Consider the following 24,798-nt stretch of genomic DNA (forward strand, 5'->3'; position numbering starts at 1 on the left):
TTCATAAGAAAAAGAATGAAGCGGAATTGTTTCCACCAATCAGAGCAGAGGAGGGCGGGGCCAGACGGCGGTATTTATGTGTGGAGCTCGGTGTTGCGTGACTCATCGCCGCCCAGATTCTCTTCATTCCGAGAAGCAGCTCCTCCAGACCGACTCGTTAGGACCCACGTTTCTCCCCCACAGCCGGACAGGATTGAGATGTTACATTTTAGGTTCTCCACAGTCCTGAAGGAGTGTTTTCAAGCCACCGTGAAGCGTCCCTTCCCCTGCCGCACCCAGGAGAGCTGGTACCCGGCGCCCCGGCACCACCGCTGCCTCGGTTCTGTTCCCAGTGATGCTGCTGCCGCCGCTGCTGCCGCGCCGCGCCGCACCGCGCCCTGCGCCGCACCGCGCCGCTCCTACTGCGTGAAAACAGAAGGCGCATCCACCGTGGAGCTGGACGAACACCTGAAGAAGGACGGGGCCGAAGGAGACAAGTACGTTTGCTGGGTTTTCTCTCTCCCGGAGGAGGGTTATGTTAGTGGGGAAGGGAGTTATGCGGGGGTCACGGTGAGTCATGACGCACATGAGCGGATGCGGCGTCCTTTCACCGCCTGAATAAAAATGTCATAACTAACCCGTAAAGCTGCCTCCTCCCAGTTAGAATATGAACATATGGTGGCGTCCGATAACATGAAACCATCAGAACCAGTGTAGGCGGTGGTAACGCGGACTGGAGGCAGTGTAACGGCCTGTCCCGGGTAGCAGCGGCGGCCACCGCACCTGTTCATTTCTGTCTGGAGCTTCATTTAAAACCGCAACACGTTAAATTAACACCATTATCTCTCCATCTGGCCAATCAGAGCGCTTATTACCCCCCAGCGTGTTCCTGCTCTGAAGTCAGCCTGCGATTTGGAGCTGGGATAAAGGGCTATTACACAACATTTTAGGAGTTTAAAATCTAAAATACATATTATTTGTTATATTTGACATCCAAATGCACCGATCCACTGTTTTCACTTCTAATACCGATATCTGAGGTTTAGCACTAGCCGATACAGCAAAAACGGCTGAACTGACTTAAAACGTTTCCTTTTGTAAACACAGACATAAATGTGCTGAATTAAAAAATAAATTTGATAACTCACACCAATAGCTTCACAATCTGGGTCAAACTCTTAAAACAACACAACTTTAATTAGATCAGCCAATCAGGAGGGTAACAGTCGGCCTGGCATGAGTTTTACTGGACAATTTAAGTAATATAATGTTAATGTCAAAATAATGCAAGGACACATTTTCAAAATCAATCACTTTAAATTCTAATGAACATTTAACACTGGAATTTAAATATCCAAAAAAATAAAAAGAACAACAGAAACAACAAATAAAATGAATTATGAAATATCTGCAAACAAGCTGAGAGCAAAGGTCCAGACCGAAACCTTTATCATCCAGTTTTTAGTAGAAAGAGAAAAACAAGTTATGCAATTGGAAATTATTCAGTTTGTTTTTATTTATCATGATTTATTAATTTATTGATTATTGTGACAGGTCTAGATAGCAGCCAATGGAAGATAAATAATAAAGAAACTCTCAAAAACCTTTTAAGGGCGTGCCGTGGTGGCGTAGCGGTTAGCGCGACCCGTATTTGGAGGCCTTGAGTCCTCGACGCGGCTGTCGCGAGTTCGACTCCCGGATCCGACGATATTTGCCGCATGTCTTCCCCCCTCTCCTTCCCCGTTTCCTGTCAGCCTACTGTCATATAAGGGGCACTAGAGCCACAAAAGACCCTGGAGGGGTAAAAAAACAACAACAAAAAACCTTTTAAATGGTTCAGAAAGTGCTTAAGATCTGGAACACTGATCTAGAATTACTTTCAATATTGGGACCAATACAGATATTGATGATGGTTTTACCTGAATTCCTAGAAATACAAGTGAATCTTGGATCAGCAGCTCCACCAGTTAATTCTTGTATACAATTATGAACCTTTACATTAGGAAGTACATTTTCTTTAAAGTCATATTTGATATAAATAGCATTTTAATAACAACTGAAGGAAACAGTTTGTTTGTTAAGCTGTAAGTAAACTTTATTTCTATAGCGCTTTTCACAGACCAGGGTCACAAAGTGCTGCACAAAGTGTAAAAAATAAAATAAATTAAAAGCAACATACAAAACAATAAAACACAGTATTAAGCTAAAAAGCCAGTTTAAAAAAGTGGGTCTTAAGTTGTTTCCTAAAAGTGTCTATACAATCCAGAGATCGAATGGTACAAGGTAGCTCATTCCAGAGGCGAGGCGCCACAGCTTTAAAAGATCTGTCTCCTCGAGTCTTAAAAAGGGTCCGAGGAACCATCAGCAAGTTCAGACTGGACGACCTGAGGCTCCTAGTCGAAACATAAGGCTGGATGAGGTTCTTAATATAGTCTGGCGCCTGTCCATGAAGAGCTCTAAAAGTCAGTACCAGGATTTTGTAGTGCATCCTGTAAGATACAGGCAGCCAGTGCAAACTTTTGAGGATGGGTGTAATATGTTCCCTCCTGTGAGTGCGAGTCAGCAGGCGTGCAGCAGAGTTTTGTACAACCTGCAGACCCGCAAACTCCCTCTTGTTAAGACATGTAAACAGACTGTTACAATAATCCAATCTCGATGAGACAAAAGCATGAACAATCATCTCAAGCTCACCATAAGTCACCATCTTACGAAGTTTAGAAATGTTCCGAATTTGGAAAAAGCAGTTCCTAACAAGCTGATTTATGTGCCGCTCCATAGACATCGCTCCATCCATGAAAACACCCAGGTTGCGCAGGTTGCTTTTAGCTGTGCAGCTCAAGTTTCCGAGGTGCTGCTTAATTCCAGGCACAGCACCGCCAGGAGCAACAATCAAGGTCTCGGTCTTGTTGGAGTTCAATAACAGGCTGTTTTCAGTGAGCCATTTTGTCACTTCGGCCAAACAACTAGTGAGAGTGCAAAGTTTATGTGGCTCACTTGGCTTGAAAGAGCAGTACAGTTGCAGATCATCGGCGTACAGATGATAGGACACATCACTGAACTTCTGGATGACCCTGCTCAGAGGAAGTAGGTACAGCAGGAACAGAACAGGTCCCAAGACCGATCCCTGCGGCACACCCCACAAAAGCTCTGCAGAATCAGACACTGCATTTCCCACTGATACACTAAAAGTTCTGCCAACCAGGTAAGAGGTGAACCATTTCAAAACGCAACCCGACATTCCAACCAAATGTTGTAAAATGGGGAACACGTGATGCTGCCCCTTTAAGACCAAATTTCCAGCTGTTGTAAAATAATCTAGTCCAGGTTTGAAGAGTTGGTGTATCTGAGCTGATGGACAAGTATACACAGTCATTACCATATGATTTTATTTAATCAGCAACATAGAATCATGACGTAGATCATCACACACTTTGCTATTAACAGCAGTGTGACATCCTGACTTGGCGGTTTAGTAGGTTAATGAGTTTAACACGGCCGTGTTGTAGTTGACTGCAGCTTTAAATAGTCTCTGCTTTAAACTTGAAACCAGGACAATGCATGTATATCTATCTAGTTATGATTGAAAACAATTTAATACTTATTTTCGCCATAACTTGTCGCGTATGCTGAACCAACGGCTCCTCTGACAGTCGGACTGCTGCAGGCGCAGGCAGGCGGGCGGGCGCAGGCGGGCGGGCGCAGGCGGGCGGGCAGGCAGGCAGGCAGGCAGGCGTCCTGATGCATGCAGGCTGTTGATGATCTGATGGCTGCGCCTCCCTTCCTCTGCTGGTTTCCAGGCGACCGCCGGGTTCCTGGGCTCGGTCCGATCTGTTTCTGGATGAGCTGGTTACCGTGGCAATGCGTGGAGTGTTTACTCTGCTGGAGTGGAGAGAGCTAGCAGAACAGCTTTGCATTCTGGGAAATGTGCAAAGCGTGGCAAACTGCTGCTGCATGGTGGAAAACACGAGAGGATTCTGATAAAACGGGAAAGTTTCCTCATATCAGCTGGTCGATTAACAGAAACTAATAAAACCAAATCAGTAAATACACAATGGACCATTGATTACTTTAGTAATCGATTATTCTAATGATTAATCGATTAATACGTTTTTTTAAAGTTATTTATTCTGCAGAATTTTCATCTAACCACTGAAGCATTTCTTATATAATATTAAAAATGCAAATAAATAATCTGATTCTTTTATTAAATGATCAAATCAACATTTTGTTTTCTAAAAGTCAATAACGGATCAAAGAATCAATCTGCAGCTTCTGACACCAACATGAGAAACTAAAACTGAACATCAATACAGAGATGATTATTGATTAACTGATTAATAACTGTTAAAGTGCAGAATGTCCTGATTTGGCAGCAGTGTGGCGATATTTATGTCAGATAAAATCGGTTTCTCATGTCCGTATCGGTTGATTCCTGATCTCCAATCAATTTATCGGCGCATTCTTCTTCTCTGTTTCAGATTCGTCGTTTTCACAGAGTAGAAAATGTAGTTCTAGATCCGCTCCGATGGTTTGATCCCCTATAAACAAACCGATCGGCCTCTTTGTGTTGGAAACAAAGAGGCCAAAACAAAGCATGGCTGCTCCACCTTCCTGCTCTGACTCTTCAAAATAAGAGCACAATGCAAACAGGTTCCCTCAATAAGCTCAAATTTACAAAACATTTTTTATTATTGTGTTTTTAAGATCATTCAGAGCTAAAATTGGAAGTGGATGATAAATATAATTAATTACACGTCTGCAGTTTTTTTTTTGGGCTCTAGTGTCTCTTTTTTCAAAGTAGGCTGACAGGAAAGGAAGGGGGGAAGATATGCAGTAAACGTCGTCGGGTCCGGGAGTCGAACCCGCGACAGCCGCGTCGAGGCCATGTTGCCTCTGAATGTGGGTCGCGCTGACCCCTCCGCCACCACGGCACGCCCCACGTCTGCAGTTTTTACTCGTATTCAGGTTGGATGGACAACATCTGAGAAAATCAGGTTGCTTTGACTAGGCCGTTTGACACTTGACTGATCTCATTCAGACCATTTTATTATGGTTTTATGCAGGACTGAAGCGATTAATCTGATTAGTTGAAATACTAGTAAACTAAATAATAAATCTAATTTATATAAGAAAAATAATAGTAAATAAAAAACGAAATGCTATTTAATAATCAAAGTTTTACTTTAGAAAAGGAAACGTGGTTAAATGAAAAATTCAATTAATCATCAGAATCATTGAGTTTCAGCTCTGGTTTGAAATTTGCTCCATAATCAATAACTTTAGAGTATTAATGTGTGCAGATGAGAGCTGGATGAACGCATGAATGGATCAGCAGCCATGTTGACTTTATTAATCCGCCTGCAGCAGCGAGGAATCTCTGGAACGCAGAACCAAACGCTGCAGACAAAAAGTTACCAAATACCATCTGAACGGGCTGCGAGGAACCGTGAAGGTCGTTCAGAGGAACCGTGAAGGTCGTCCAGGGGAACCGTGAAGGTCGTCCAGGGGAACCGTGAAGGTCGTCCAGGGGAACCGTGAAGGTCGTTCAGGGGAACCGTGAAGGTCGTTGGTGTGTTTTGTATTTTCAGCCTGCGAGTCGTTTGTGATGTCATAAATCTTTCAGTGTCTCTGTCCTCACTGAGCGCGCTCAGACAGGACCTCAGATGGACCGGTTCTGTTTTAACCCGACCCAAACGTCCTCTGACTCCTCCCACAAGCCGGCGGCCGGTCAGTCCGTGGTCGGTTACTGCAGCGACGAGTCGGTCAGTCCAGAGGTCAAAAGGTCAAACCTGCTGGTTGAGTCCAGGAAACCAGCAGGTTTGACCAGAACTGGAAGGAAGATGGAGGACGGAGCATCCATCCATCCATCCATCCATCCATCTGTTCATCCAGCCATCCATCCATCTGTTCATCCATCCATCCATCCATCCATCTGTTCATCCATCCATCCATCCATCTGTTCATCTTAACTTTAATAGAAATTAACAAATTCGACGGTCCGATAACGGCCCATTATCGGACCGTCGGTACGGCGTCCTGCATCCAACATGCCAACGGCTCCAACATAACATCTGAGGCTTTATGACTTCTGACATAATGTGACATTTTGGGGCCTTTTATTGTCCAGGCCAAGGATTGTCCAGCTGTTGCTCATTTTGTCTGACCAGCCAGTGGACATGTCCCACAATGCACCGAGTAAAACAACAACTCACTGAGTAACGCTCACTGACAGGAAGTTGGATTAAATATTATACACAGATCAAGAGAAATATTACTTTGGTACAATAAAATGTCAGCAATGCTCATTTACAGTCGTTAACTCCACATGGCAACAATATTTGGCATGTTTATATTTTTGTTCAGTGTAGTTTGTGATTATTTAAACCTCTAATATGGGTTTTTATTTTCATTTTCTCTGAAGAAAAAACTACAAGTATAGAGTGACCAGCCTGGGCATACTAGCTCTTAGCCTGTCTGGTGCTAGCATTAGGATAACAACTAGCATTAACTAGGCTAACACTAGCATTAAGTAGGCTAACGCTAGCACTAGACAGGCTAACAGCTAGCATGCCCAGGCTGGTCACCTGCCACTCCTACTTTATTCTTTAAAGAAAATGAAAATAAAAAAACACATTAGAGGTTTAAATAATCACCAACTAGGTTTCAAATAGTGTAGTGTTTTATTCCACACTTTTAATTTAGTTTACTTAATGCTAGCATTGGGCTATCTAGTGCTAGTATTAGCATTAGGTTATCCAAGGCTAACGTTTGCCTTTCTAGTGCTAACATTAGCCTATCCAAGGATAATACTAGCCTACCTTTGCTATTGGCCAGCTGAGGAAGAAGACTATCCATCATGCTAGTTGTTAACCTATCCAAAGCTAATGTTAGCTAGTACTCTCCCTGTTATTAGCCTGTGCGTGTTGCTCAGTTAGCGGTGCTAGCCAGTCATTAAACAGATGAGTTTTCCTCTGTTTTGTTGCTGTCAGAAGGAGGAATCCAGGAATCCTGCCCAGTTTGGAGGATCTGCTCTTCTACACAGTCGCTGAAGGTCAAGAGAAGATTCCAGCTCACAAGTTCCTCACAGTGAGTTCCTGAATCAGAACTTCCTTCCTGTAGTTCCTGTTAGCAGAGCCTTGTAACCGACCTCTGACCCTGTGAGCCAGGCGCTGAAGGCCACCGGGCTTCGGAGCGGAGACCCCCGCCTGAAGGAGTGCATGGAGATACTGAAGGAGACGCTGAAGAAGACTCCGGACGGCGTGACGCTGGACCGCCACCTGTTCAAGAAGTAAGGCCCGCCGGACTCACCGGAACCGCTGGTTGTTCCACTCAGACCCGGTTCCCGTGGAAACAGCAGAAATGACACCTTTCTGGCTGTGCCTCTCCACTCTGCATCAGTTTTTACTCTCACCCAGTTTGTCAGACTTCAGAGTGGCTGAGCTGGTTGGCAAACTGCAGCTGCATGGCGCCGCCGCGCTGTCTCAGCATGCTGTCTGGTTCTGTTCATCAGGTGTGTCCAGAGCAACATTGTCCTGCTCACTCAGGCCTTCCGCAAGAAGTTCGTCATCCCCGACTTCCAGTCCTTCACCTCCCATATTGACCAGCTTTATGAGAAAGCCAAAAACCTCTCTGGAGGGCAGGTGTGTCCCTACGGCCGTCAGGTTTTGGGGTGTTTTTGCTTTTTCATGTTTATCGTTTATTTTCTGCATTCGGATTCATAATCGTCGGCCTGGTTTGGGTTTGCTGCTCTCTGCTGGGATTGAAACGGGAGAAATTTGCCCTTCAGACGTGTCAGAAGCATCAGAGAGCTGATACTTTCACACAGCGCTGCAGGATGTTCTGCTGCTGCAGCCTGAGAACAAAACCTGCTGACTAAAACATGGAAAATTCACACGTTGCACTCAGATGGAGCCGCAATGGCAGCGCCGCCTGAGGAAAAACTAAGTACACCCCTGATGCTGCCACAAGACATCAGCAGAGTTCACACCTCCATCAGCAGGTCCCACTGACCCTAGAGGAGAAGCTGGGGAAGGGTCAAAGGTCATCGCAAGACCATCTGAACTCCCCAGAGAGGAAAATAATTCCCAAGATAAAAATTAATAATTATTTGTTTAAGATTAATTCATTCAAAAATAAAAATTAATTAGAAAGTTAAAAATATAATAAAGTAAAAATGTTAAAAATTTATTTTTAAAATCACAAAGATAATACAATTAATAAAAATAATGCAAGAAAGTAAAATATCAAAAATAATAAAAGTAAAACCACTAAAAAAATTACAACAAAATTAAAGTTTAAATTATTATTATTATTTAAGTTAAAAACATTCAGCTTCCTAAAATAATGACCTTTAAGGCAAAGAAGAAAACTTTTGACAAAAAATGACAGGCTTTTATTTTAGGAAGGTGATAAAAAATAAAGAATCTAAATTAAGTAAATGATCAAATATAAAAAAAATAAATTTAAAACAAGAACTGGACTGAGGTTAGCAGCTGCGCTGGATGAAAACCTTCTGGAACAATGTCCTCTGGACAGAGGAGACCAGACGCGTTGGACCAAGATGGAGAAAACCAGACACAGCATATCAGCACTGTGGTGGAGGAATGATGGCCTAGTCAAAGTCCAGACTCGTCCTGATTGAAAAGCTGTGGTGGAACCTTCAGGAAACGTTGGGAACAGGAGAGTCATGTGGCTCATGGGGTGTACCTAGTCAGCGGCTGGTTTTGGTCGTCTCTGGGCGGATTTGTCCGTTTCTCCTCTGCAGAAGCAGATTGGACGGGTTGTTGTTGTCGGAGGCGCTCCTCTGAACCCTGAACCTCAGCGCTGAAAGGCGATGCCTTCCTTTCTCACTCTGGCCTCGCCTCTTTTTCCAGGTAGCAGATTACATTCCTCAGCTTGCCAAGTTCAGCCCGGACCTGTGGGCCGTCTCGCTCTGCACCGTCGATGGACAGAGGTGAGACTTCCAGCAACAACTCAATGTTTTCCACTGAAACGCCACATTTTACCTGACAGAGGATCAACAGGGCTTTATGTCTTTAGATACACATCAGTATGATCCGGCAACAACAAAATCATAAAATAAAAGGACACCACGTTGTTTTTTTTATTGATAACGAGAAGTATTTAATGAGGTGTTGTACCCAGTTACACCACACGGTGGCGGTGCTACATCTTGCTCTGCTTTGAAGAAATCTTCGAGTTTCCGTTTTAGTTGTAGGTTAATGACGATCACTAACCTCATGGATATGATTTCCATCAAGTGTTTATCATATATTTTTTGTTATTGTACCAACTAGCCTAATGTAGACTGTGAGCTAAATAACAGTTCCTAGTTTGTTAGCATTTCGGCGCTAGCATGCTAGTTGCCGCGCTAGCTTAGCAGCAGTAATTGTACCGGAACGATACTTGGTATAGAAGCATAAAATAAAGTATTTCTGTCAGAAATGAACACAGTATGTGAGCAAAAATATGTTCATTATGTTAGAAATTAAGTATTTTATGCAAAATAACACTTTTAAGTGGCCTTTGTTGCTAAGCTTAGTTTACTGTCGAAGAACAAATGTTTGTATGTTAGTTGTTCCTGGCCCAGTTCTCCCATTTGCAGCTTTACTGTCCTCAGGACATCATGTCCTCACCTGGAGACATCAGACTTCACGTCTAAAGGCGTTTATTTCTCTGAAATTGGGAAACTTGTACAGGAAGGTAATTCGCAGCAGTACTGATCAATGATTAATGGCGGTGTGTACCTGAAGATGCTTTCTGATTGGCTCAGCGTGTGTCTGTGGATAAACGACTCCATAAAGATAAAACTGTTTTGTTATGAAGTTGTGACCTGTTTTATTGGCCTATTTAAAGGATCCTGGTTATTTAACCTACTGCTGCATGTTGACCTTTAATGAGTGGTTTTGTTTTTGCACAGGCACACGGTGGGCGACACTAAGGTCCCTTTCTGCCTGCAGTCCTGTGTGAAGCCTCTGAAGTACGCCGTGGCGGTTCATGACCACAGCACCGAGTATGTTCACAGCTTCATCGGGAAGGAGCCCAGCGGCCTGCGCTTCAACAAACTCTTCCTGAACGAAGACGGTGAGACTTTACCGGGCCAGAACCGGATCTGCTTCCTGCTGCTGCGTAGAGACAGGAATGTCGCCGGTTTAACTGGCACTAAACACTTCCTGTGTTGATTGGTTGTGGGAAGCAAAGAGCTGCGAATAGAATCAGTTTGACAGAAAGTAGAGCTTGGATTTCCAGATCCCGCAGCTCTGCTTGGTTTCCCAGGTGTTTTAACATCTGGTTAAGAGTAAAAATATAAAAATAAAGTGACATTGCAGATAAAATATAATGGAAAAAATGAACATGTAGTAATACATATAAGAATGAGAATAATTAAATTGTAAAAATTAAAAGCATAGTATAACTAAGAAAAATATTAGTGATACAAATCAAAATAATAAAATGATGGTGCAAATAAAATATGTAATGCGAATAATGAACATTTTAAATAACTAATAAATTAGGACATAATTAAAAATAAATACATAATGAAGTGTATTAATTTAACCTGGCTCGTTTGGCTTTTAAAACCTGTAGAAAAGTTTTGATTTTGGAGTTTCTGTTTTAAATGAATCCCTTCATTCCTTTACTTTATTTGTGCCGTGTTGAGTCTGTTTGTTCTGCGCTTGTTGCTGATTTTCCTGTGAGCTCCTGTTGTGACGGCGACTAACTGAACTCCTGTTGTTTTGGCAGATAAGCCCCACAACCCCATGGTGAACGCTGGAGCCATCGTTTGCACGTCGCTCATTCAGGTAAAAGCAGAATCGATCTGTGAAGGGTGGGATCTCTGAGCTGCTACTCCAGATTAAAAATGATGATGATGAATAGCAGAAATGTTTGTTGCTGACTGTTCAGGTTTAAAATCTCCTGATTTAACCACTTTAGATGATTTCTGCTGCTTTTCTCCTGCTGAGTTTGGTTATTTCTGACTCGCAGCATTTCTCAGCCTTCCTGGATATAAATAAAACCAACGACACTCGGATGCTCCTCTGGGCTTTTAGAGGCCTCAGCTACTGTTGGCATCTGAAAATAACCAAAGTCTCTGCAGCAGACTGTTGGTGTCCCCGAAGGAGACACAAATCTGGAATAAATGCTGCATTAAAAAGACAGACATGTAGCTGCTAAATAAAACCAAACAGGACTTTAAATTCCTGAAATAATCTTGAAGCTACTCATAGAAGCTGGAGGCGTTTAAGCAGCTCCTCCTGTGCTTGTCGGGTCGGAAAGGTTCCAGTGATTTATGAGGCGCCAGGTTTTTCTGCTGCGCTCCACACCTGGCTGCAGGAAACGGGGACCTGGTTTCACTGAGAAGGTCAAATCCCGACTCAGAGGCTGCATTTCAGAACCACCTAATCAGACACAAATGGATTCTTCTGGGCATCTAGATGGTTCTTAGGTCAAACTCACTGCAGCATCAACGATTGAATCGTGAAAACAAAATGAGCCCAGTTCTCTTATTAACATGGTAATGCTAATAGCAGCATCGCTGTAAAGCAGCAGACTGCAGGCTAGCTAACCAGACTCTTTGTATTGAATTCTGCACAGGAATTCCTGTATAAACTTATATTTAATTAATAATAATATACCTGCAATAATCAATAGTTCAGTTTATTTAAGCAGCAGATGGACTGATTGTTTCTCTTTTGTTTTAAATCAAATAAATTAGATCATATCTTACGGCTTTAATGCTGCTGCCTTTGGTGTTTAGGCTTCTGAACTGTGGTGGGCACCGTTAACTGAGAAGCTAGTTGTGCTAACCTTAAAGAGCTAGTCATAAAAACGAGTTCCACTAACGCTGCAGCGCTACACCAACACAGTATTTAACAGGAGCTAATGCTAAAGCATTATAATACAACATATAGCAAATGCTAATGCTAAGGCGCTAACTTCTGTAACCCTGAGCACCAATTTAATTTTGACATTATAACTGTAATGGCCTTAAATATTGTATTTTTCTGTATTTTATTTTTTTTTCTTGCTTTAAGTGAAATTATTAGTGAATAAAAACAGAGGAGAGGAAATGGCAGCTGAAATGATCTTCATCCTCTTCAAAATAAGAGCATGATTAATGATAAACTAAAGTCAAACTTGATTCAACTGGATGGTTATAAAACAGCCAAGTAAATTTATTTTGAAAAATGAATGTAGCGGAAGCTAGACTAAAATGCTAAAGCGCTAAGCTAAAAATTAGCTCTGCTATTAGCATGTTAGCAGATGGGTGCCCAGCACTGCTTCTGAAGCATAAGCACTGCAGCTGAATTGACCCCTGAACTTGTGCAGCCCCTGAACCGGGCCCTCCCCCACCTGTTTCTAGAAGTATTTCTGAATCTGCGGCAAAGTAAAACCAGCCAGTAATGTTTGATTAAAATGTTTGTTTGCTTTTGTTTCTAAGTTTTGAAGTGAAGCTGATGTTTAGCCTGTAGCTGGTTGGATTTCCGCCGGTGGGTGACGGCGGGGCCGCCGCCCGCCTCGGCCCCTCACTGTGTTTCTGCTGCTTCAAGGCTACATGTTGTTGTTGTTTGTGTGTATGTTGCATATTTTCCAGACGTAGGAACTGTGGGAAATAATGACTGCTGCTGCAGGTCAAATGACGTTGGTAATTTTTTCTTCCTTTTCCATATCTATCCTCTGACCCCCCCCCCCCACTCTCCCTCCTTTCTCTCTGTCCTCTCCTCCAATCAGCCGTTAGAGCCATGTAGTGACTGTTAACACCTCCATCTGTGACAGCGTGCAGACAGCCCGATCAGACTGATCAGATCAGTCCACTGAGTGCAGCTCGCTGAGTTTTAACCCTTCACATGTGCATGTGTGCAGATTGTTGTTGCTGTGTTTTCCTGAGGCAGTGAGGGCCATTCCTCCCTCTTTCCATCCTCCTCCCCATCTGTTTGGGCTGATAACCTCTTCAGCGCATCCACACCTGCATTATCGTAACAAATAATGCAGAAACCCAGCTGTCACCTGCACACCATGCACGCACACACACGCCTACACACACACACACACCTACCACACACACACACTGCCAATCTGGTTGTTCTAGATTAGCTAATCTACTAAAATCTCCTCCAGCTGCAGGCAGACTTTTCTCTCCTTAAATTCAGAAACAATCATAATTATAACGTCACTTTATAGAGGCAAAACTGCAGGGTTTAGGTTTTTATTTGTGATAAAATAATTTCTAATTCTGTAGCTTTAACCTGTCAGCAGTTAGTGTCCTCTGCTGCCCCCTGCTGGAGGACCTCCTCTCACTGTCTTCTTCTGTTCTGTCTGCAGCAAACTGCCAGCAACGCAGAGAAATTTGACTATGTGAGTAATCGGATCCTAAATGTTCCCCGCATCCGGTCAGCAGCCTATCAGCAGCTCCGTTTCTCTTCCAGGTCATGTCCTTTCTGAAAAAGATGGCAGGAAACGAGTATGTCGGGTTCAGCAACGCCACGTGAGTCTCTGCGTTTAATCAACACACAATAATATTTATCATCAGCAGGGATGAAAATCTGAAATATTGAAAATTATAAGGAAGCCAAAACCAGATTGCTAATCCCAGATTATCTGAGTGAAAGTCCTGGATGGTTTTCTAAAATATCACTGCAGAGGGAGAAATCACACATCAGAGTTCAGCATTTCATTTACAGGAATAAATTTGTCCTTTTATCAACATTTACGGCCGTGTTTCTGAAAATTCAACACAGCGTCTCAGAATGGAGATGAAGTCAGTTTTTAACATGGGACCGATATCCATGTTGATGAAAATCATGTTTTATTTTTTCTGCCCCGCTGAGAAGCTCAGCTTTGGCTCCAACTAACGAAGATTTTAGTCGTCAATTATTCTGATTAATTGGATAAAAAAATTGGCACATTAACTATATATTTTTTATTTTTTTTAGCACATTGCCTATTTTTGAATCTAAATACCAAGACTAATCAATTATTAAATTAGTTGATGATCATTGTGAACTGATTGATCTGATTGTTTCAGCAGTGCTGATCGATTCTCCTCCAGAGTTTCTTGCTGCTTTTTCATTCATTTTTATTCCAGAACCCGAATAATTCCAGGTTTAATGAATTTATGTCAATTTGAACTTTGACCTGTGAATCACTGAGGTGTAAAAATACGAACGGCGTCGTTTCTGAAATTTATTTCATGTTGTGAAGGACGAAGCATCGTCAGGATTCAGATACATTTCAGTTGTTTAGAGATATAATATTTTCTTTTGACGTTAAAACAACTTGATTTACTTTTTTCTGTTTTTCGTTTTTAATGTTTCTGTCGTTTTACTATCAAATCATTCATTTGAGGAAAGAAAACCTGCAGTTTTCTTTGCAGTTTTCCTGTTTTTAATTTTTTTATTTGTTTTTTACAAGAATATCTGCTCATTTAATTCTGTTTTTGAAAGTTTTTCTGTTCAATTTTTAAATCCTCTTTTATTTTGAATTCTTCCTGGTTTCCAACATTCGGCCGTTCTGTCATGTGATTGAACTGGTTTATGGAAAGATGGCTGCTGCCTGCATGCTTTCTGCTGCATGCTGGGAGTGTTTTCTGGTAAACACCTGAGGCTCCTGTTACATCATCATCATGTGATGATGATGATGATGAGCTCCTCGCCGCCTCTTGGCAGCGCTAACCGACGCCTCCCTGCTTCCTGTAACTCTCTCCCCTCTGACAGATTCCAGTCGGAGCGCGAGTCTGGAGACAGAAACTTCGCCATCGGATATTACCTGAAGGAGAAGAAGGTCGGCCATCTGCTAATATCAGGAAGTTTCATTAAACTGTGGAAACACTGAAAAACTGCACAATATGTTACAATTTATCCTTGTGGCGACGCAGTTTTAATCTACGCTTGGTGAACGTGGTGGATTGTCTGATCGGCATAGAGGAACGTTTTTCTCCTCACAAGTAATTAGTGTAAATCAAACTAATAGCTGGATACTTTCTAATTTAATATTTAAAAACGATGTATCAGATATAATTGTCCAAATTCTTCTATTTTAAAGATTAAAATGAAGAACTAAATTTTATATTCACAAAATAACAAATTCAACACCTTTCCAAAATAAGTATTTGCAAAATTTGGAACTGATTTCTGATCAAAACAAGTTTGTTCTTCATTTATTAAAGTTTCTCGCAGCGAGTCGAGGATCCAGAGATTAGACTCAAGATTAGCAATAGTTCATAACACGCAGTAAATTACTCCTGGAAGTTTTTTTTTTTTTTTTCAAATTGTCATTCAAGTAAATGTAGGGTTAATTTTTACACCAACATTTTGTAACAGATTTCACATCTAATATCAACATCAGAACATTTGCTAATTATTTTTTTTTACCCCACCAAGGGTCTTTTGTGGCTCTAGTGTCCCTTATATGACAGTGGGCTGACAGGAGAGGGGGGAAGACATGCGGCAAATATCACCGGGTCCGGGAATCGAACCCACGACGGCCAAGTCGGGGACTCAAGGCCTCCAAACGTGGGTCGCGCTAACCACTACGCCACCACGGCACGCCCATTTGCTAAAAGACTCAGAGATCCGTCGTCTTCCTGCTTTCAAACAAACATCACAAAGTTTCACGAAGGGTTTTAAAAGCTTTGTCCAGTTTAGGAACATAATATTTCACTGAATCGTCTCCTTTTTTTATAAATAAAAACTGAACCAAACATGAAGCTGTTTATGATGAATATTTCATCTGTATTATTAGTTTTTCTGGTGGTAAACTGTCTAATATTTGTCTGCAGTGTTTCCCTGAAGGAACCGACATGACGTCTGTCCTGGACCTTTACTTCCAGGTGAGTTTTTATTTACAAGTATAAAATATGAATGGCTGAATATTACCCTCTGTTATTTCTCTCCTCCTTGAAGGTCAGACCAGTTTCTTCAGCTCATTTTTGTCCTCCATTTTGTTTGCTGACTGTTCTTCCAGCTGTGCGCCATCGAGGTGACCTGTGAGAGCGCCAGCGTCATGGCCGCCACGCTAGCCAACGGCGGCATCTGTCCCATCACGGGTGAGCGCGTGCTGAGCCCCGAGGCGGTGAGGAACACGCTGAGCCTGATGCACTCCTGCGGGATGTACGACTTCTCAGGACAGTTCGCCTTCCATGTGAGGCCCGGTCCGACCCGATTCGCTCCAGGTGGTTTCGCTCCTCTAACCGCTCTGCTGCCCCTCCCTCCGCAGGTCGGACTGCCGTCCAAGTCCGGGGTGGCCGGAGGAATCCTTCTGGTCGTTCCCAATGTGATGGGAATCATGTGCTGGTCGCCGCCGCTGGACAAACTGGGAAACTCGGTCCGAGGAATTCAGTTCTGCACGGTACGGACAGAACCCGCCTGCTGGTTGTATTAATGCAGGACGTTTGATCAGGTTAGAGTAACTGGACCTGATGAGAAAGCTTAGCCCCGCCCCCAACACCGTCTGAAACAGTCCACCAAAAGTGGGCGGGGCCAAGAGGAGTGGGGGGCGTGGCCAAGCCTCGGGCGGAGCAGAGGGGGTGTGGTCAGGACGACAGAACCACTGATGCTAACTTACACAGTCTATTGCTACGTTTAGCAGCTTTTCAGACGTTGCTGGAAACCATTTCAGAAATATCAACAAACGTAGCATCTTTTATTTCTCAGTGCAAAAAATCAAACTTTTTGTTTTTTAACAACGGATCTAGCTGCTCTTTTTTTTTTTTTTTTTTTTTTCCAAGAAACCAACTAGTGATAAGTTTAGTAACATTTCCAAAATGGAAACATATCTAGCAACATTGTTTTCATGTTTGTGACCCAGTCTGGACCAAACTTCAGCTTCTAGACTCTCATCAGACTCTGCAGGGGAAGTTGGTGATATTAAATGGTTTTGCTTCTATATTTTGGTTTAGTTTAACAAGCCGGATTTCCTACGTTGAACAAATTATTTGGATTAATAGTCTGAAGAATCTTGTATTTTTCAACCTCAAACCCTTAAAAATCCTCCGTATTGAATGGAAACTTTCCAGAGGTCAATGGACTGCAGCTGTTTAAACAGTGATGGCGTCCCGGTTAATGGTTAGCATGGAAGCTAAGCTAACGACTTCCTGTCATTTCAGGATCTTGTTGAACTTTTCAACTTCCACAACTACGACAACCTGAGGCACTTCGCCAAGAAGCACGACCCCCGCAGAGAGGGAGGCGACCAGAGGGTAAGGACCGCCGCGTCGGCTAGCGGTTGTCACGGCAACCCTCAGTGTCTGTTTCTGTGATCCGTCCCAAAGCAAACAAGCCACTGTGGTCAGAGGTTTCCATCCATTCATCATGAAGGGACCAGCAAAGGGTCATAACTATACATACAGGTTCAAATGTTTTCACACACCCTCAGATTTACTGGACGGCGTTTCCTCTAACCCAGAGGAACGGCTTCACCTTTACAAGCAGCCAAAGATGGAGGAAACTAGATTTAACGTCAGATTATTGTCAAAAGTTATATCCAGGTTCCTCATAGAGGATTTAAATAAGCCTTCAAAGGTCAGAGGTCATAGAGAGTCAGGACTAGAAAACACAGTGACCTCAGATTCATGAAGAGGCTTTACATCCTGCAGGCGGTAAGACCGTCGGGTAGATCCGCTGGTCGTCTCCATAGCGATGGGCCTCGGTGCCATGTTCTTTAAAGAGCATATAAATGAAACAATGCCGGGCCAGGGATGGACCCCTGAGGATCCCCACATGACGACAGGCTTTCTGCCAGGCCAACGTAAATTATGGGATGGCGTTTGTACAGTTAATCAAAAAATTTATTTGGATTATTTAGGCTTTCATGAGAGAAAATGGGGGTTCGTTTTTAAATTTCCACCATGTTCATTAATTTTCAATGTCAGTTTCAAACTAAATATTTAGTTTGGAACAAACTATTTAGTTAGTTTGTTAAATATTTAGGGAGAGATGAGGCCCTTAAACCAGAGGGGGGGTGTGTGTGTGAGCCTTTATGCGTAGCTCCTGGCTGGCGATGTGTTCATGGTGACCTCTGACCTCGGCTGTTTGTGTTGAAAGGGCGACGCAGCGTGGCGCCGCTGCCCTTTTGGCCACCGGAGCCGCGTGGCTCTCTAATCCAAGCTGTTGACGATGAACTCCTCCAGCTGTTTTGTTGTTGCTGATCAAGCGATCGGTAATGAGACTAATTGATTATCCGTGTCGATTGAACAGCAGCACATCTTCGGACCGATGGATTACGAGAGCCTGCAGCAGGAGCTGGCTCTGAAAGCGCCGCTCTGGAAAAAAGTGTCTCCCACAGAGACGGACCAGGACAGCTCCACCACTGTAGTCTATAGGATGGACAAAGTCGCCGAGTGACCCCTGACCTCCACCGCCTGCTCCACCCCATATTTATATTTATAAAGCATGTAGACCACTATTTATTGCTTGTGAAGCGGTTGCTATGGGGACGAGCCGGGAAGCTCTTATTACTATTTCATTTGGTTCATATTTTCTCTGAATCTCTGAGATCCAACAATCAGCTTCATCTCACTCCAGATTCTGCAGAACCGGACGGGTTTTCTGGGTTTCTCTGTCAACAGGAGGCTCCGCCTCCAAGGGGCGGGGCAAAGAAGCAAGCAGCCAATGAGCACAGAGAACTCGTTTATGTTCAGATATACAGAAATATTTTAGTGTTAGATGATATTTGCACAACAATGTAAGTGTTATATGGTGATGCGGTCTGCATGGAGGCTCAGTTATTGTTGGAAAGGCTTTTAATTTCTGGACACTGACAGTTTGTACAAAGATTTAGAAAAATAAGCTCTGATCTTGTTTAGAAAAGTTTGAAAATTGTTGGATTTTACAGAAAAGTCCAATTTTAAAGCTATGAAATTTACCTAGTTGTGATATTTAAGTAAATTATCCATAAAACTTTGACGTATTAATGACCAGCTGCTGTTAATTCTTTCCTCCTGCAGTAGATCCTGAACCTCCAGTCGATTTCTCTGCTTTTATTTTAATCAATTTAAAGTCAAATGTAAATTATCTCCGTTTTAATCATGAACATTTTATCGTGTGATTTTGATGCGTTGGACCGACACCGTGACTGACCATGATTTTAGTGAGCAAAAGTATTTTCCAAGAGCTTAATTTTATCTCTTTAAGCCAACTGAGCAGCAGTGCACAGCCTCTTTTCACTGCTGGAAGAGTTTAGTTTTATTTTGAGTCATTACTTTCAGAAACCAACGCAGCACAGAAATGAAAACATTTTTGTTGCTTGCACTGGATTTTATTTAGTGACATCAGAGTAAATTGGGCTGAATGCAGATAGATGCCCGCCACACTTTCCAGAAAGAAAAAAACAATAATAATCATGCAGTGTTTGTTTCTAAGGTGCAGTTTATCAAAAATGTTCTGTTGTCATCAACCCTCAGTCAGTCGGTGCCGAGACTCTGGTCTCTCCGGGTTTTCCTTTTTGCTCCTGGTTTTCCTTTTTGCTCTAGGTTTTCCTTCCCGCTCCGAGTTTTCCTTCCCGCTCCGGGTTTTCCTTTTTGCTCCGGGTTTTCCTTTTTGCTCCGGGTTTTCCTTTTTGCTCCGGGTTTTCCTTTTTGCTCCAGGTTTTCCTTTTTGCTCCAGGTTAGCTCTGAGTTTTTCTTGGCTGCTTTCCGAATCCCACAGGTTTACAGAAAATCTGCAGAAGTTTTGCTGCTTTATCAATAATAACTGGCAGAAACGAGGTTTTAAAGTTTCATAGGAAACTCTGCGATAAAGTCCCGGTCCGGTCTGATCCGGTTCGGATTTGTTTGATTTCCTTCCAGTCTTTCAGAGTTTTTCCAGGCCACGGTCGTCTTCATGCAGGTTGCTTTGGCGTCGTACATCATTCACACAAAAGTCTCATTTAAATAGCAGCATGAACCACAACGCAGAAAAAAAATCGGATTTTATTAAAAAATCATAATTGAGAATCAAAACCTGTTTGAACATGAAGATCCTCAGAAAGATGGAAGGAAAGTCTGACTAAACCTGGTCTGGATGAAGAGTTTTGCACAATGCTGTACTCCTCTTTATGTCCCATGATCCTCCACTAGGGTCAGAGGTCAACTAAATGATCAGAAAGGAAAACAAGCTGAAATCTGTTCATTGTATCACTTTTCTGTAAATTATCAGTGGATCTGATTCTTCTTCATGGCTGTTGGTGAGACGAAGGCAGCAGCGTTTTATTCCAGGTTCTGGTGCTGGTCTCTGTCTCGGTTCTGGTGCTGGTCTCTGTCTCGGTTCTGCAGTCTGTTTTCAGTATTACTGATCCGTTCTGCTGGATGCTCAGAGCAGCAGCTGTATTCTTTTGTTGTGTTGGATGGAAACTTTGGCCGGTTGCTGTCGCCCCCTGCAGGAACCTAAAGGCGTTGCGGGTGAAAGCGTTAATGGTGGCTGCACCAGTTGGTGCTGGAGCCGTTCAACTGGTTTTAGGATGGAGTTGAGTTCAGACAGAGACGCTGCTGGAGCAAAAAATCTGATTTATGAAAGCGTTTTTTACTTTGTCACATTTCTTCTCTTTCTTTTTGTTTTTGTTTTTTATTTCTCTGTAGATAAAGATTCAAAAGCCTCGACTGCTTTAAGGCCCCTGAGAGACGATTTGAAGCTAAATCAGGTTACAGCTTGATTTCACTGTAAATAGGCAAAACGTTTTTAAAAAACTGAAGCACAAAGTTAAATTGCAGAGTTGTAACTCGCAGTATCATCGGCGTAGAAGTGAATTTTAAGTCTCTTTAGGAAGGAAGAAACTGGTCTGAGGTGGATCCCTGAGGGAAAAATCATTTGTTGACTCAGTTTTTTAAAAATTTTTTAGAGGAATTAATTTTTCTACTCTGCAGGATGCGCTCCATTAAAATCCTTGGGGTCATAAAAAGTTAAATCTGTAACACTTTAACCCGGTTTGTTTTTCTGAAAAGGACTTTTCCCTCCAGTCTGATTCATGAATCGTCTCACCGTGTGAGCTTAACGCCGGCGGAGCTTTTGAATCTGTTACTGATTGTTCTCATGAAAATCATCCGTTTTTGTTTTCTGCTCGTGTCATTTTGTTGTTTTTTTATTCTCATCTTGCATGCTGAGTTTTGTACAGACTGTTAAATGTTTTTATTTTCTCCATTCTTATGTCGATTCTCATGCTGAACCTTTTATTTCTTTATGAAATGGTCACTACAGATGCAACTTGGATGAGTAAAGATCATTTCTGCTTCTGTCTGACTTGGAACTGTGAGGTTTCTGGACTCAAACCAAAGATTTCATGTTTAATTGTGAAAATAATTGTGTTTCAGGTTTTAAATGTAGGAATGAAACCTTATATTTCCAAGTCTTTATGTGTATGAAGTCTCCATGATCTGTCCTGTCAGCTGATTGGAGCAGACATGACATCTACATTGTTCATTTGATTTTTCTTGTTTTGCCATTTTTGTCTCATGTATTAAATAAAATAAAGCTCTTATCTATCAGCTTCCTGTTTTGTTCCACAACTCTAACTTAACCCACCCGGGATAAAGAGAGTTTAGTTCCTACTGGGTGTTTGAAGCTGTGTTGGTCATCATCATGGGGGCGGAGCTTCAGGGATTACATCAGTAAGAGGTACCACAGGGTTTGCTATTGGGCCCATTTCTTTTCAGTTTATTTTTTATTAACCGTCGGGGACCGTCAGAGTAGAGCTGTTGGATGACTTGATTACTTTATTTACATTTAAAACTTAGTTTTTCTTAGAAGTCAAATACTGACAATGATCCAAATAATTTCATTCTAGACAGAAAACGGAAATAATCTGAGAATTCAAACATAGAAAATGTGGATTTCTTATTTCACTTTAGATTGATTAAAACTAGCTTTGGGGATCCTGACTCCATGGTGATGACCGGTTACGCCCAGGTCCCCCTTGAAAATGAGATCTAGATTTCAACGGAGATTACCTGGTTAAATAAAGGAATATATATGACAACTGGGTTTTATAACGAGAGGCTAAACTCCACTAAAACCAGTAGAAACTTCATAAACCAGTTTAGGTTTCTCCTGGGAATCCAGAACGTCATCATGACCATTTTAAATGTCTACCGGTCAGATTTTACAGCCTGTTAGATGTTCAGTAGTTTTACGCACTTTAGTTTTTCTTAATATCACGAACAGTGATTTTTCTATCTTCATACAGTATTTATGTTCATCCTGCAGATTAATTTCTATTGTTTAACTTCAACGCTTCAAAGAAGGTTAAATTTAGAGGTGAACAAAACTGATCTTATTGGTTTTCATACGGATTGTTACATTTACAAACAGTTTACTGTATTAATTTTGAGGCGGATCATCTCGGATCATCCCGTCTCCGCCATGTTGCAGCGGTTTGTCCACCACCCGGAAGCCATCAGTTTGTGGAGCTGATGTCTGTGATTGTGTCCTCAGGTGAAGTCTGTCATCAACCTGCTGTTCGCTGCCTACACAGGAGACGTTTCCGCCCTGAGGAGGTGAGCATTTCTCCCGCTGAATCCAATATCAAGGTTTTACTCACTTCATCAACCAAGAAGCTCTGCACTGTCGCAGCTTTGCGTTTTATCGCCCCCTAGTGGCGACACAATGCGCATGTCTACTGTTGTTTTTGATGGCTGTAACCGGAGGCCACTTTATGACTGTATGTATGATCCATTGACAGTAATAATTTCCTTCATTTAACCCGTCTAACGGGACTGAATGAAGGGGCTAAAGTTTTATTTCCATGTTATTTATTCATTTGTAAAATTTAAATAACTATTTAATCTGCAAGCTAAATATTTAGCTGTGGAAAATTAACTTAAATATTTAGCTATCAAGCTAACTCTAGTTCGGAGCCATTGCTATGTAAATGTTGGGAGCTATTAGCTCTGAGCTTTTCCTCTAACTAAATGTTTAGCAAGCTAAATGTTTAGTTTGGAGCCATTGACTCTCCCAGCTACTAACACCAAGGAGCTATTTAACTAGCTAAATATTAGTTCGCATTAGGTCAAAGAAGTTAGCAAGCTAAATATTTAGGTAGTCCAGAGATAAATATTTAGATAATATGCAAATTCACTTGCCAACAAGCAGTAGTGGACTACCAAAATAAAAGGTGGGTTTTGGGGACCGTGTCATGTTTTCTATTCGTCTGTTCCTGTCCAACATTTACATTTATTTAGAACAAGGATGAGCCGTTTTAAATGCAATGCTGATTTTTATCAATGAATCGATGGTAACAGTGATGCCTCAACAGCAGCAGTTTCTCAAGACCCAGCTTTTATTTTGATAGTCCACTTCCGTTTATCGGCACGTGCGTTAGCATAATAGCTATTTATCTCTGAGCTAGCTAAGTATTTGAAGATAAGTTGCAGGTCTAGTCAGAAGTTCACATAAACCTTTCAGAGGAATGAAGATTATATTCAAGTTTTTAAGATTTATTTCAGATTATATTTTTTCCGGAAGTTAAATGTCCAATAACCAGTTTTGTTTGGATCTGGGATCTTTTTCCTGCTGGTCTGAACAGATAACCTCCAATCCAAACTGGTTCTGATTGGATCAATCCGGCCGACACGATTCAGTTCAGAACCCGGACTTGTGATGGGTTCTGGTTCTGGTCTGACGGGTCCAGAACCCCGGCTGAAGACGGGTGTGTGTGTTTCAGGTTCGCCCTGTCCTCCATGGACATGGAGCAGAGGGACTACGACTCCAGGACGGCACTCCATGTCGCCGCAGCTGAAGGTAAACCGGAACCAGAACCTTTAAAAAATCTAAAATATCATGTCTGAAGGAACATTCACGAGCCAGAACCGCACAGTATTCTGGGAGATGTAGGCAGAGGAAAGGCTTTAGCCGCGCAACCTCTCACGGCTAGCTAAGCTAAGATGGATGGCATCAGCTCACCTGGTCTTTGGTTACCTAGCAACTCGGTCATTCTTTGGTTGCCTAGTAACAACCTGCTGAGTTGCAGTTTCAGGTTTCATCATGCCTCAAAATTGCTTAAAAATAAAAAAAACGACATGGGTTTAATCTCCATGGTTACAGGAATGGTCATCCCTCTAGTTTGGCAGGATTTTTACATATTTGAAACAAAAACTAAATAAATTGATCAGCTGATAAATCTGTCAGCCATATTGTCGTTCAGTTACCCAGCAGAACCAGTTAGCGTCTCTGTCTGCTTTCAGGACACCTGGAGGTGGTCCGCTTCCTGCTGGATGCCTGCAAGGTCAACCCGGTCCCTAAAGACAGGTGAGACCCGTCCCGCAGGTCCATTATCCGGTCCGGCCTGGTTCTGAGTCCAGCCTGTCCTCCTGCCAGGTGGGGCAACACCCCGCTGGACGAAGCCGTGCAGTTCGGCCATCACGACGTTGTCGCTGCCCTGCAGCAGTACCAGGAGAACTACAACCCGGCTGACGGTTCTGACAAGACGAGCAACGAGAAGAACCTGGACAGCCTCCTGTAGAACCACCGGTCGTCCGGAGAAAACCCGCTTTAGTGGCTTTGCTTTGTGTTTCCTGATGTAATGTGTGTGAGCTTCATGCAGCGTCTGTAATCCAGTGTTTACAGTATATTTACACATATTTAAATAAATATGAATATATCCAGTCAGGGATGGAACCAGAAACCTACGACAGTATCAGGAACAGATGGAAAACAAAAAGATGAGAACATTTCAGCCAAAAAACTTTAAGATTCATCTCAGAAAATTTCTAGGAAAAAGAAGACGGGCATTTCTGAGTTTGAAAAGTCAAAACAATGTTGGAAAAGAATCTCAGAAATTTTAATCTCAAATTTTCTACAACAGGAAGATTTCTGACCTTGAAAAGTCTGAAAATTGCTAAAAAAAAATAAAATC

General features: G+C 42.4%; 1 protein-coding gene across 9 annotated transcripts; it reads left to right on the top strand.

The window, feature by feature from the left end:
- Positions 1 to 24,796, top strand: glsb (glutaminase b). Of its 9 annotated transcripts, none has more exons than XM_028023674.1 (18): positions 1 to 476; positions 6,969 to 7,065; positions 7,146 to 7,267; positions 7,490 to 7,619; positions 8,853 to 8,932; positions 9,899 to 10,062; positions 10,723 to 10,781; positions 13,303 to 13,335; positions 13,407 to 13,465; positions 14,694 to 14,760; positions 15,758 to 15,808; positions 15,943 to 16,119; positions 16,195 to 16,326; positions 17,084 to 17,176; positions 22,380 to 22,441; positions 23,608 to 23,684; positions 24,128 to 24,191; positions 24,261 to 24,796. In XM_028023674.1, exons 1-18 carry the CDS (start codon positions 16 to 18, stop codon positions 24,403 to 24,405), a joined length of 2,073 nt encoding a protein of 690 aa, XP_027879475.1. In that variant the 5' UTR covers positions 1 to 15; the 3' UTR covers positions 24,406 to 24,796. The 9 variants fall into 9 exon arrangements, 6 of the variants coding, with proteins under 6 accessions (XP_027879475.1, XP_027879476.1, XP_027879477.1 ...); XM_028023675.1 differs by having other exon boundaries at positions 6,972 to 7,065; XR_003596275.1 differs by lacking the exons at positions 22,380 to 22,441; positions 23,608 to 23,684; positions 24,128 to 24,191; positions 24,261 to 24,796 and adding exons at positions 18,174 to 19,523; positions 19,562 to 21,433.
- The last annotated feature ends 2 nt before the right edge of the window (positions 24,797 to 24,798 follow it).

The sequence above is a fragment of the Xiphophorus couchianus genome, chromosome 7 (assembly GCF_001444195.1).
Source record: "Xiphophorus couchianus chromosome 7, X_couchianus-1.0, whole genome shotgun sequence".
NCBI classification, from domain to species: domain Eukaryota; kingdom Metazoa; phylum Chordata; class Actinopteri; order Cyprinodontiformes; family Poeciliidae; genus Xiphophorus; species Xiphophorus couchianus.

What these genes read in the sequence shown, in the direction of transcription:
- glsb (XM_028023674.1), top strand. Translation starts at nt 16, where the DNA reads ATGAAGCGGAATTGTTTCCACCAATCAGAGCAGAGGAGGGCGGGGCCA. An exon ending in ATTACCTGAAGGAGAAGAAG is followed by an intron (nt 14,761 to 15,757) that starts GTCGGCCATCTG and finishes ATTTGTCTGCAG; the next exon opens with TGTTTCCCTGAAGGAACCGA. An exon ending in GACGTTTCCGCCCTGAGGAG is followed by an intron (nt 22,442 to 23,607) that starts GTGAGCATTTCT and finishes TGTGTGTTTCAG; the next exon opens with GTTCGCCCTGTCCTCCATGG.